We start from the raw sequence: 14208 nt of genomic DNA on the forward strand, positions 1-14208 counted from the left end.
GAGAACTACTCCTAGCCCTGGTTAGTCTTAACCATGGAGATGCTCTGGGTTGTCTTGGCCAGTGGGGTGAGGCCAATATTAGAAAAAGAAAAAAAGAGCTACAAAGGTTCTCTGAACTAAAACAAAGTCTGTGGCATGAGGGCTGGGACTATTTTGGCAGCTAGTTTCCATCATCTCTACTTGGTCTAAGTTCTCCATCTCAGCCATTTGGGTGTCCCAATCTTTGAGAGCTGAGGCTATGCCACTCTGCTCAGCACTCCTGATTAAACCTTAGAGAGAACAGGTGGATAGAAGCAGAGGAAGGGGAGGATAAGAGCTTCAGGGTGCGCATTAAGCATACAAATGCTTGTTAGAAAGAGGATGGTCAACAGCTGCTCTCCATCACCACCCAAATGCGCAGATTGCAAACTGGACCCTGGCCTGTCCCATCCGGGTAATGAAGGCCAAAGCCAGGGCAGAGATGCTTTGGTGCCAGAGCAGAACTCAGCCAGCCGGCTGCAAAGTGGCCTCAGTCTTGGCAGTGGCTGCCATGGAGGTTGCAGGCCTTCCTGGCCTGGCCTCCACTTGCTCTCCCAGGGGGCTGTGGGATTTAGCTGCTGAGGGGCAGTGATCATTCATCCTGGGAAACTAGTGAAGAGACCTCCCTACGTGAGAAATGAGGTCGCTCTGTGATAAAGAGATCTAAACTGTCCTCATGGAGCCTCCCGGGGCCTTCCTGTATTCCAGCCCACCATCCTTTTTTCTCTCCCAGTACAGGATAATTTGAAGCCTCAGAAACTGCTCCTACAGGCCTCAAGAGACCTGGCATCCTGCCATCCTCCAAGTGGTTCTCCCTAACAAGCTTGTATTACCAAGGAGCAAAGGAGATGCTCAGAGTGGAGAATGCTTAACAAAGGTTGGGGAGGTGGAAATTATAGAGGGAGGGACCAGAAGTATAGGTAGAAGAGGAACAAATGAAGTTCTAAGGAAATCCCCAGAAGACTAGAAAGCCCTCAAAGTAAGAAGGGTAGCACTGTGCAGAAAGAAGTAGCACCAAAAGTAAGCTCTGTTGAATACTTCATCCTGAAAAGTTGCCAGAGATAGCAACTCATGTCCAAGAAGCAAGACAGACCACCCCAACATAATCAGGCTGTTTCTTCTATTTGGCCCCTGCCCCACATTTCCAGCACTGTGCTTGAGTCAGGGTGAAACATCATCCAGCAAAGACCCCTGGCTATCCCCTTCAAGTCATTACTTCCTTAACAGCAGCTAAGAAGTCCCACTGCCACACTTTGATGAGCCGCAGGGGCTTAGGCATGAAGTGTCCTGAACCAACAACCTCACTCCCACCCAATCTCATGGGCCTCACATGTGTGTGCATGTCTGTGTATGAAGGATGGGACAGAAGAGATTATACTCTTGGGGACCATGGGGAATGAGACGACACATAAGGGAGATCCCTCCAGGATCAGGGAGGGAAGGAGGGAGGGTCTGCCTGCCAACCACAGACCTGGGGAGGGGGCAGAACACACTGGGAGCTTTGCCCCTTAGTCTCACCTTCATTCCAACTGTGGTATAATAAAAAATATATGTAGTCTTTGACCCTGGTTCCTGGCTCATTGTTTGTAAAACTCTTGGAATTTTTTGAGCCATAAGAGTGTATTTTGTTATTCCTACCAAACCCCTTTCCAACAATGGGGCTCTTCTACTGATTAGATGACTCTTGGTTGGAAGTGCTAGATAGCTTCAGGATGGAGGCTGGTTGCCAGAAAGACCAACCCAGGATTACAGGGCTGGAACTTCCAGCCCCAACCCCACTCTGACCTCAGGGGAGGGAAGGAGGACTGGAGATTGAGATCAGTTATCAATGGCCAATGCTTTAATCAATCATGCCTACATAATAAAACCTCCATAATGGCCCTGAAACAACAGGATTCAGAGAGCTTCCTGAACTCCACTTCAGTATGACGGTTGGTGGACACACTGAAGTGCTAGGAGGCTCTGCACACCACTCCCTACCCCCACTCCAATATCTTGCCCCATGCATCTAACTCTTCCATTTGGCTGTTACTGAGTTGCATTTTTATAATAAGCCAATAAACATAAAGTGTTTTCCTGAGAGCCATTCTAGCAAATTATTAATGTCAAACCTGAGAAGGAGATTGTGAGAATCCCCAGTTTATACCTGGTCAGTCAGAAATACAGGTGGCCCAGAACTTGCAACTGCCATCTGAAATGGAAGCAGTCTTATGGACTTAGCCCTTTAACTTGAGGGATCTGAGACTAATTCCACGTAGACATTGGCAGATTTGCATTGAGTTGTTGCACATCCACTTGGTGTCAAAGGACTGGAGAACCACATCGCCCCTCCAAAGCTGCAAAGAGCCAAAGGCCCAGCAGAAACAGTGTCACAGAGTCACCCAGACCAGAGTCAGGTGCTCCTTCAGACAGATGTCCAGGGCCTGCAGGAAATCAGACTCCTCTCTTAAATACTTGAAACCAGAGTAGTTGGTCTACTATAAATGAGGTTTTTAAAATTCAATTCCCTCTTATTGCTCGTGCAGATCTGAAATGATCTGACCAGATGGCTGGTGCTCTATAATTCTTGGATTGCTCTCATCAGTTGTTGATGATTTGGATTTTTTTTCTTTTTCTTTTTTTTCCCCCTCATATGAACGTGTTCCTGCACAGGCTTCCTGCGTGCTCACATTGAGTGGGCTCTTTGTGCTAATGCCAATCTTTCAGAGACTCTCACAGCCGCCTGGAGTCAGATCAGGTCAATAAGGAGCCCCAGGTCTGCTCCTGGCTGGCTATGCTTCTCTGAGCCCACATGGGACCAACATGCAGCACTGGGTAATGAGCAGAACAAGGGGGCCTCTGCCAGGGCTGCCTCCTTACCTCCACTTCCCCTTCATGTCCCCAAGGAAAGGGAGGTAGCAAAGGTGTATATACATAGATATATATTTTTAAAAAGACTACGTTGCCAAGGCTGGATGCAGTGGCTATTCATGGATACCAAGGTACCAATGATGCAAACTCCTGGGCTCAAGCAATCCTCCCACCTCAGCCTCCTGAGTAGCTGGGACTACAGTCGCACGCCACCATGCCCAGAACAAAAGAATATATTTTTAAATGACAACGATAGCCACTTATTGAATATGGCCTATGTGCCAGGTCCTGTGTTGAACATTTTACATATGTTAACCTTGTTTCATTCTCACATCATCTCGGTGAAGTAGGTATTATATTTTCATCCCTATCTTCAGATGAGGAAACTAAGGTTCTGAGATTCTAAGCAACCTGAGCAAGGTCACACAGCTCAAAAAGAGAGCTGCAGGTGGAGTTGGAGATTCAGCATCATTAAATTTGATGAAGTGCCCCACACAGAACACAGGGTTAAAGAGAGAAGGCTCTGGCCTTGACATAGCATCCTTTATGCCCTCACTGAGCACAAAACACTTCCACCAGGACATCCAAAACACTTTGGTGGCTGTTTTTGTCTTTGTTCTCTGTATCCTTTGTGAGATTATGAGCTGGATAGAGGGCAGGGGTCATGTCCTTTTTGCTACACAAGAAGACAGTATGGCACAGTGGTTAGGAGCTGGGGCTTAGAGCTAGACAAATCTAGGTTTGAGTCCCAACTCTACCACTTTTTGGTTGTTTGGCTAAGTCATTCCTTCTGAGACTCAGTTGTATCTGTAAAAATGAGGATAGTTATAGCACCTGCCCTCAAAGGATGCCTGGCAGAGTCAATGCACAGTAAATGTGAGCTATTACCTATATCTCTGGCTATAGATGATGCCTGGCGCAAAGTAGGATCTCAGAAGATGCCCAGGGTGCAGGAGCCCACTGAAGTGTCTGTGACTGGCATTCTGTAATACCAACTGCACAGGTACAAAGTCCTAGTGTTCAGGAGTCCTCAGCCCCAGGACAAATTCCTGAGTTCCCTGCCCAGAACCCACAGGACCTGCCAGCAAACAGCTTTCCTCTGCTTGCTTGTGAACAGCTGATGCTGTATCCACACTCAAATGCTTGCTGTGCCTCCGTAAGGTGAGGTAGATCCCAAAATAAACCAGAAGAAAGAGACAGGAAAATCACTTCTAGGAACAAGCAGCTCCCAGTGAGGATGCTGACAGTAATAACAGGGGCAAGCAGACTTCAGGAGATTCACCTGCAGCTGTTCCAGGACTGACTGGCTGGGGTCCAATTCCTACCTGGACTGCAGGGAAGGCCCACGAAGTCATGAGTTTGTCGCCTGGTGTTTCAGGCAGCAGGCAGTCTGGAAATTTGCCTTCAAATGAGCACAGCCAAAACACGCCACAAACCCTAGTTCCCCTCTTGGGAGCCTAAGGATAACAGAGCTATGGTCCTCCCTTAAGAGTCCTGAGGGGACAGAAGGTACTGAACTGGGGACAATAAGGACAATAACTGTCCATATAAACTTGCCATTGTCTTAAAGTCCACCATCTTCCTGTGCCATGCCACTGATTCTTAGACAGGAAACACTCTGCAAATCCCTTTTGCTTGTGCTCACCCTTGCTCCTTGATCAAAGCCTCTGTTGAAGGAGGGAGGACATTTCACAAATATGCAAGTCTCTTCTTCACATCATAAGTTCCCTTCCCCATGTAAAGTCACAGGGACAGAAGCCTACATGCTCATGTACCCTCACCGGCATCCAGTGATTCCACAATGGGATTGAAGGGATGGCCAAGTGGAGAATTTACCACTGAAAATCAGAACAGATGTGTACAGAGTGATTTCTCCATGTTAGGAAGTAGGCAGAGGGCTTTGCATCTACCATGTCACTCCATACAACAGCCTCTGCAGCAGGCAGGGCAAGACACTTCCCCCATGCCACCAATGGGAAAAATCAAAGAACAGAAAGATTCTGTGACTTGCCCAAGATCCCCTAAGTAGCAAAGCTAGGATTTGAACCCCAAACTGGCTGAATCTAGTCTGTCCTCTTCACCACTAAATTGTACCTCCCCATTTACCTACCCATCCAGTTCCCAGGACTGGCTACATTCCTTTTAACCTTTAGGTAGATGTGTTGGGAAGCTCCCAGGCAGAATTCAGAATGTGGTAAATTAAGTATCATAATCCAGCTGAAGGCAAGTGCCAGCTATCCACAGACCCCTGAAAGGTCAGTTTCCTAACAGTATACGTAGAAAACATGTCAATCCTTTATTGGGGCCTCCACTGGTCTGACGCCATGACACCAGATTCTGAATCACTCCACATCAGATAACTGAGGCCAAAACAAGCCTCTCACCTAACCTCTCCTCACCAGTCCTGCTTTTGAGATGCAGTGTGGGCAAAAAATGCTCCTGGGATGGGGCAGGCATGACTGGAATCAGAGTTGCTTTGCCCTCTGAGTTACAGGGCCTCTGTGTTTGGGTGCAACTGCAGCACACCCAACCTCTGCCTGCCACCACCCACCCCTCCCCAACCTGGCTTCACTTGAGAACTGAGCCCCACTGGTCCTTAAGGACTAAAACCAGAGGCTCTCAGGGATAGGGCGTGGAAGATACGGACTATACATATCTTCCACCTCTTTCTTCTCTTTCCTTCTCTTTCTTCTTTCGGACAACTCCAAAGGAATTTTGTGCAGAAGAGTTTACCAGGGACTCTTGAGAAACTCCAAGGCAGAGGGTGATGTCAATGAAACATCAAGTTAACTGTAAAAATCAGTGCTGTACTCCAATTCTCTGGGAGTCTCTCAGAGTCCACAGCTCACTCTCGTCACACAAGCTCTGGCTATCCCTCCCCAAGGATACAGAGAGGGGCTCTTTTTAGCCATTAATAGCAGCCCCACTGCCCAGAGGGTTGGGCAAGGGGCCAGGGTCAGAACCATCAACATTGTGCAGTCTGCAACATGAACCAGGATGCTACTGGTTGAAGGGAGCTACTAACTCAGAACAGATAGGGTTGGAGTCAAGGCCACAGGACACTGACTTCCATCTGCTCCAGGAACTTGCATGGTTAAAAGTGGTACAAGAAGGCCAGGTGCGGTGGCTCACGTCTGTAATCCTAGGACTTTGGCAGGCTGAGGCAGGTGGATTGCTCAAGCTCAGGAGTTCAAGACTAGCCTGGGCAACATGGCAAAACCCAGTCTCTACAAAAAAATACAAAAATTAGCTGGGTGTGGTGGCTTGAGCCTATAGTCCCAGCTACTCTGGAGGCTGAGGCGGGAGGATCACTTGAGCCCAGGAGGCAGAGGTTGCAGTGAGCCGAGAATCTCCAGCCTGGGTGACAGAGCAAGACCCTGTCTCAAAAAAATAAAAGTGGTAAAAGCAACACTATATATATAAAATCGTGGATATAGTCCATATCTTCCACGCCCTATCCCTGAGAGCCTCTGGTTTTAGTCCTTAAAGACCAGTGGGGCTCAGTTCTCAAGTGAAGTCAGGTTGGGGAGGGGTGGGTGGTGGCAGGCAGAGGTTGGATCTGCTGAACCCAATACCTCTATTCCTAAAAGTTCCCTCTGCTCAATGCCATTAGCTCCCACCTGGCTTCCTTGGTGCTTCATCACTCTTCTGTGGCAGCAACTACCCATGTGCAAACACAGCAGGAGCAATATTGCTACCAGAAAGCTGGCTGGCACAGCAAATGCTGGCCTGCCAGCACAGCAGCAGTGGGGGCAGTGAGGACATGGTGATGAATATCGGCAAGAAGCTGATGAAACTACACTGTGGCAGCTGCCAGGGCTTGCCATCCACCTTGCCACTCCTGAGAACAGTCCCAAGTGTCAGTGTAGTAGGCTCCAGCCAAGGACAGCCAGGACTGGGAAGAGAGTGGGCCCAGGCTCTGGGGTCAATGGCATAGGGCAAGTTAGCTGGAGGACATAGGACAAGTTACCTAACCTCACTGAGCCTCAATGCTTTCATCTGATAATAATAGTTCCTATTATTGTGAAAATTGAACCAGATTACCCATACGAAGCACCTAGTACAGTACTTGAATATGGTGAAGACTCTGCAATTGTTGACTATTCTCATTATTTTAAGCCCTGGGCCCAGGCTCACGAAAGGGTTAGAATATTGTTCCTTCCGAGCATGCACTATTTAAAAACCAGGCCAGGACCAGCCCGTTTCTCGGCACAGGTTCCTTTAACAACAGAACACACCTGCCCCACACTGGCGCTCAGGACTCTCCCATGAACAATATTTCAGCAGCACTGAGCCAAGCAGCAGAGCCCAAAATAGCATTTGCAGAGCGAGGCACATGTCAGTGCCTCTCCGGTGCTTCAGAAGTGCAGGGAAAGAAAGTTTTCAATCACTTGCTCAGAAACCACAGCCACCCACCACCTGCCTTCCTTCCAGGGCACTAAGATGCTGCAATCTCTGTTCTGCTGGAAAATGAAGGTCCCTGAGCCCTGCAGCAGCAGATACCACTCTGACGGACCATGCTGTTTCCCTCCCGCAGGCCAGAGAGGAGCAGCCTGAAGGAGCAGCCCTGTGGGGACAAAGGACATACACAGTTTGAATTCAGAGTGTGTTTTGTGGGGACAGGTCTGGGCCCGATACCTGGCCGAAGGGCCTGCCACTCATGCGTCGGGTAGAACACCTCCAGGACTTCGGCGTCCAGCTCCTCCTCTGCTTTGGTTTCTTTTCTCTCTGTTTCTTTGGTGCTGCTTTTCTCCGGGTTGGTCAGGGCAAACTCCTTCTGAGAAAAGAAAACATAGGGAATGACCCACCGCAACTAGGCGCCCAGGTAAGCAGGAAAAAAAATGGCTAGGGTGGCACGTTCTTTTCCTCCATACCCCCCTCCCGAACAGCCACACACGTCTGGACACTCACAGTTCCTTTCACAAGGTCAGCCTCAGAACCAGCACATGTGAGGTGATACAGCTAAATGAATGCAGCATATTGTCCTGTGTGTATGTGGTACTTTTGAAAACACATAGGGAATGACTCTAGAAGATCCCATGGTATCTTGAACGTGTTAAGGGAACACATTAGGGACAGGGGCTGGCAAAAGGAAACAATAAAAGCCTTTCACTTTTTGACATGCCATTATACTGTTTGATGTTTAAAACTCGTACGTATTATTTTTACAATAAAAATACACATATTTAGAAAAGAAAAAAACACATACATGAATGGGAGAGTAAGGCCTCAAATGGCCACTACAGATGCACAAAAGCTGGCAGCTAAGGCCCAGCTGATTCCCAAGCATCCCAGCAGGGCGCAATCCCCCAGTGTGCCTATGAGCCACTGCAAACCATAGAGGAAGGGTGCAAGTGGGAAGGTGAGAATCCAGCTGGGCTGAGGGAGGAAGATGTTCAGGTTGGAAACCACTTCCTAAAACCTGTTTCCTTCCACCCTGTGCAGAACATAGTGGATTAATGAGATGGTGTCTCTGGAGCATTCTCAGCTCAGGAGACAGCGATGAAAGATAAATACAAAGTATTATTCATTTTGCTCTTGCCTGGACTCTCATCCTTCCCATCCCATTTTTAAACCCGTTCTTGCAAAAAAAGTAATAAGGCCTCAGGAAATTCGAACCAGAGGGTTCCAGAGCTCTGGGAAATTACATTTGGGAAAACAAGGAGGAACCCACATTAGCACATGGGGAGGTATTTCAGCCTGCCCACCTCCCCTGTCATCACTTTTTCTCTGCTTGCCAATCTCTCCCCAAGTAATAAAAAGTATATTTCTTGGAATCTTCCTGTGAGCCCAAACCCGTGCTGGGTACTTTACATAGATCTCATTTTGGTCTCCCAACAATGCTAACCACACCTGCGAGATGTTATATGCATACATCTGGAAAGTTATTTAACTTTCAAATAACACCTCGTTCTCCGCCGGGTGTGGAGGCTCATGCCTGTAATCCCAGCACTTTGAGAGGCCAAGGTGGGTGGATTGTTTGAACCCAAGAGTTCAAGACCAGCCTGGGCAACACGTCAAAACCCTATCTCTACAAAAAACACAAAAAAATTATCCAGGCATGGTGGCGCACGCCTATAGTCCCAGCTACTTGGGTGGCTGAGGCAAGAGGATCGTTAGAGCCCAGGAAGCAGAGGCTGCAGTGACCTCTGCTTATGATGATGAGGTCATAAGCATCATAAGCTTATGATGGCACCATCACACTTCAGCCTAGGTGACAGAGCAAGACCCTGTCTCCAAAAAAAAAAAAAAAAAAAAAGTGCCTTACTCTAGATAAGGATTCCCTCCTGCCTGGGTCCCTCAATGTCTGATCTTTAGTTGCCAGAGGAAAGGTTAAAATGTTAAGGTGCTGGTGATGACAATGTAGAGCCCCTCCAAGAATTTTTACAGTTTAACAAGAAATAAAGGCATGAAATTTAGATGACAGAACTTCAGGCCTTACTAAGACCAGTAAGGAAAATATCTTGGCAAGAAGAAGCTCTCAAATCTAACCACACCTGGGAGATGTTATATGCATAGTTATGAGAGGCACTGACTCCAGCATAGTGGTTAAGATGCTGAATAATTCAAATCCCAGTTTCTTGTGACTCAGGAAAGTATTTTAACTTTCTAAGTTTCAGTTTCCATATCTTCAACATGAAAATAATAACAACATCTAGCTCATAGTTAGATAAGGTACTACGTTGTAAACCACTGGCCTTGGGTACATGGTGGCTGTGTTATTACTTATAAAGGCAGTCATAGATTCCAGACTGTGTTGTGACATCCAGGAGTGACTATACAATATGGCATCATTCAAGCATGTCACCTGCGCAGCCTGGTGCCTCAAACCCCTCCTATCCCTTCAACTTAAAGTTTGCACAAATCTGAGCTCAAAAGGAAACTAGGAATAGAAGAATAGGTGTGCTTACGAGACTACAGAGAAGACACACTGGCAAGAGGCACCCTCCATTTTGAGGACATGGACATCAAGGACTTCCAACAAGCTGAGTTTCTAGAGGGCAGGCACCATGTCAGTCTCCTTCATCACCCCCATGCCTAGCACAGGGCTTAGTTTGAAACTGCTGAACAAATAGATGAATGAATGCCCCTTCCCATAGGCAGGTGTGTCTTCTGGGTGCCTTAGACTGAGGAAAGCCCAAAGCACATGAGTCTGCTGCAGGTACTCACCTCATATTCCAGAGCAAAGACCACCCTGTCTGCTAAGTACCACAGCCTATCTATATACACTAGGATCAGCCCTGGTCAGAAGCATTAGACTGCAGGACGAGGAGAAAGTCAGTAAAATTTACCTTGGAGGTGTGTCAATGAAATGTCCCAGGGGCCAGGCAGGGATGCAGGTAAATCAGTGGACCAGGTGTAAACAACAGGGAGTGGTGGGACTGTAGAAACTGGAGCCCTCCTGCCTTGACTCAGGGAAGCAGCTGCTACTCAGCTGGTCTACCACTGTCACGCAGGCATTCAACTTGAAAACAGAAATCCAGATTTTTATGTGAAATGTTCTTATTTTTAGAACACTAAGAGGGCCAAACTAAAATATCTAAGCATCAATTTGCAACCTTTTTTTAAAAAAAAAAATTTTAGTAGAGACAAGGTCTCCCTTTGTTTCCTAGGCTGATCTTGAACTCCTAGGCTTAAGCAATCCTCCCTCCTCTGCCTCCCAAAGAGCTGGGATTACAGGCATGAGCCACCATGCCCAGCCTCAATCCTTGTTTCAGTTTACCTATTAGCCGGGTAATTCCTGGCAGGCTGTAAGCAAGCAGCCAAATTCTCATCAAGAGAAGCAGAGAGGGGCAAGGGAGATGGTGATAAGAAGGTAGCACAGGAAGCCCTTCAAAATTGAGGTACGCCGATGTTCATTTAACTGCTAAGGGTTGGGAAAGCCTCTTTTTCTAGATTTCATTAACAAGATTAACAGCGTGGATTCGAGAAGGAGGGAGAGAATGAGACTGATGAACCACTGAGCTACATGCTTCAAGTCCTAAGGAGGCCAGACTCCTTTGCAACAATCCTGTCACTGTTCAAAATGTTTTTTGCACCTCCTCTAGGTATCATCTTGGAACCAGATTTTAAGACACAAACACAAAATCTGTACATTTAAAAGTACATTTTAAAGTACACCTTGATTTTTAGTGGGGATTGACACAAAATTGGTTCTGCCCTATCTGTGCTCACCCTGTTCACCAGACCTGGCTATGGGAGTCTTTAGATGCTTTGCCTAAATCACACCTAGCTATCCTCAAAGGCCAAGGGCTCAGAAGCATTGAGAGAGGTTCAATGATATGAACACACCACAGGCTGGACAGTGAGTTCAAAAGCAGAGTTCCAGAAAAGGTTTTGAGAAAAAGCAGCATCAAGAGGATGAGGTTGTAATGATAACAGCAGCTACCATTTATTAAGCCCTGATCATATGGCAGGCACCGGGGCAAGATGCCTTCCATGCCTCAATTCATCCAAGTCTCATCTGTGAAGCACATCATATTAGTCCCATAGGAGGACAGATATGGGGCTTTTCAAAATCACACTGCTCAGAAAAGCACAGCAGAGATTGAAGTCCAGACCTACCTGGCTCCAAGGCCCATACATAAGTTTTGACTCACTTCTATGATTCTTTTTTAGTCAGATGTCCTAATAAGTTGTGCCCTGAGAGCTGAGGGAATGATGCTGGGACACTGAGATCACTTTAGCATATGTACCAGCACATGCCCTTCCTTGGCAAAGACTTCCATGGGCCAGGTAAGAAACCACAGTCCCAGAGAAAGAACAAGCACAACTAGCCTCACTCTGCCTAGGCAGTGTCCTGAACAGGAGAGGGAGGCAGGCCAGCCCTTGGTCAGCCATGAAGTAAACCCCGTGCTCTGGTGCCTTCCCAGCTGGCTCCTCAGGGCTCCCTTCCATGCTGGATCATCAGCACTCTCTTCTCCCTATCACCATCATTCCAAATACCAATTTCCTCTCAAGTGACTGGCAAGAAATCCTAGCTAAGGTGTTAGCTGACAACAGCTTACCATGTCACACTTCCTTGCGCTTGTATCTGAATAAGAGATTCTTAAAAACCAAAGCCTTCAAGATCCAAGAGAATGAATGAATCTCTAATGGTGGGTTGACAGACACTGTAACAGAGACAGACTGCCAGGGCAACATTTTGGGACAGAAGCCTGCCTGACACAGCCCAAATTAAACCAGAGAAGCAGCACCCCCATACTAAAAAACAACAGCTGACATTCATTAACCATTTATTGGCCATATTGTGCCAGTTTCAATGCCAGGTGCTTTATATATAATCACATTTAATCTACACTAAAACCTTAAGAGGAAGGTACCAATCCTGTTTTACAGATTAGGAAACAAAGCTCAGAAAGGGTCAAATTGCCAAAGTGTGAGGCAAAAGGGATCTTACGAAGGGCCTGTGCTTCTTCTACAAGGCTCCACTACTTTACCTGCCTCGTTGTTCACCACCTTTTTAAAGGCCAGTAACACACAACCACAGCCCTTCAGCATCTACATGCCTCCTGAGATGTGGCATCCCAGGGAAGTACCGCAGCAAGAGCCAGGAAGGAAAGCTGGCTCCAGATCATACTGTGATACACACGGCCAGCCTTTCCTGGGTGGGCATGAACCTGCCCCAGTGCCTTTGGGGAGGACAATTCCAAGTCATCAGGAGCATTTACCTGGACTCCGGGCTCTGAAGAAAGGATCATAACCACCTCCACCCCATTTTCACTGTTCTGAAGGTGGCTGGCTGCATAATTTAGATTTTAAATGACATCAGGGCAACAATTTTTATGGTATGAGAGAAAAGATGCTTCAACTCCTACTTGTGCTTAGCACATGATAAAAGAGTATGACAAATGTATACAGCTTAGGAACAGACATAAGGATAAAAGCAGCTTCTGTTGATGAAAGTCAGTATTAACATTTTTCTGAGACTAGACTCAATAGAGCTAATATAAATGGGCCAGAATAATTATGCTCTGAAAGCTCATCTATTTGGTTGGACTATTATCCAAAAGGGACTTCCTAACTCGGTCCTTAAGTAAATTCATCAGCATGCCTTTGTTAATTGTGCATCTGCTAAAGCTCACGATGGGGAGCACGGCATCCTCATGAGCTACAAGTTGGGGAGGGGACACAGCCCTGGTCCCTCAAGGCTCTTTTCTGGGCCATTCCACTGCCAATCCATGCCAGAGACAGCCCCAACCTCATGCTGTAGCCAGTCCCATTCTCAGGGTCCCCTGGAATCCCATTCTCACTGTCCTTGAATAAGAGGCAAATAGCACCAACAGGATCTCAGAGGGCATTAAAAACTCAAAAGGATTCGTGACTCCCAACTGTATGTTTTCTCCTGCTCCACAAAGTGGGGGGAAAGGCAGAGAGGAAACAAATGATTTCAGAGAGAAGGTGGAAGCTTGCCATGAGCCAGAGGTGAACCACAGCTAAGCTGGATTGTTATTAAATTCATCACAACTGTCATTTGCACTTCAAGGACCTCCCGCTCCAGAGCTTCCAGCGCTTTATCCAACATTTAGTGGGAGCCCAGGGGTTGGGGAAGGTGGCCAGGGGAGGGTGAAACTGTCAAATAACTGACAGTGGGACCTTATCAAGGGAGAAGAAAGGGAGGGCATTAGGAGCTGGTCAAGGGCAGGCTGTTACTGGGACAAGCCAAGTAAACAGGGCCAGGAACCGTATTGTGCTGCAGCCAGGCCAAGCTCAGAGCCTTTTCGGGCATTCTCCTCCTGCCAGTGGCAATAGCAGAAGCCCTGAGCAGTGAGCTCTAGGTTAATGAAGTGTGGCCCGGAAAGAACAGGGAGCTATAGACAAAAGGAAGGAGGATGCAGAGATGGAGATGAACTGAGAAAGTACAAGGGAGAGAGGAGGAGAGGAAGAAAAAGAGTCTTACTTGGAACTGATGCCCACCACACAAGCACTCAGCTTTTGGGAAGAATCCTGACATTCACAGCTCTCACAAACTGGCTGTGTGATTTTGGCCAAGTTACCTAATGTCTCTGAGTCTTAGTCTTCTCCTCAAAAGGAGGATAAAAACTACAGCTGCCTACTTCATAGTGTTGTTGGGAGGATTAAATGAAAATAAATATAAAGCACTCACTACAAGGTTTGGTACATGGAAGATTATAATTATTAATTTATCATCATCATCTTTTCCCCAAAGGGAAACTGTGCCATAAGCTTTAAACAGAAGCCAGAAGACACAGGGATGGGGAGGAAGAAGTCTACCTACTCCATGATCCACTGCCAGCCACACTCACATAAGAAAGAAACATAAAAGCCCACCCTACTCCCACAACAGCCCTGGTGACAGGGAGGCCTTCTCAAGACCTC

The 14208-nt window shown here is 47.2% G+C and overlaps 1 protein-coding gene across 1 annotated transcript in view; it reads right to left on the reverse strand.

The window, feature by feature from the left end:
- SIL1 (SIL1 nucleotide exchange factor) overlaps positions 1-14208 on the reverse strand; it is a 240247-nt gene that overhangs the window by 154800 nt on the left and 71239 nt on the right. Inside the window, exon 3 of the mRNA XM_010388107.2 lies at positions 7507-7645. Within this exon, the coding sequence (XP_010386409.1) occupies positions 7507-7645 (139 nt within the window). The remainder of the gene's footprint in view (positions 1-7506; positions 7646-14208) is intronic.

Source organism: Rhinopithecus roxellana, chromosome 3 (assembly GCF_007565055.1).
Source record: "Rhinopithecus roxellana isolate Shanxi Qingling chromosome 3, ASM756505v1, whole genome shotgun sequence".
NCBI classification, from domain to species: domain Eukaryota; kingdom Metazoa; phylum Chordata; class Mammalia; order Primates; family Cercopithecidae; genus Rhinopithecus; species Rhinopithecus roxellana.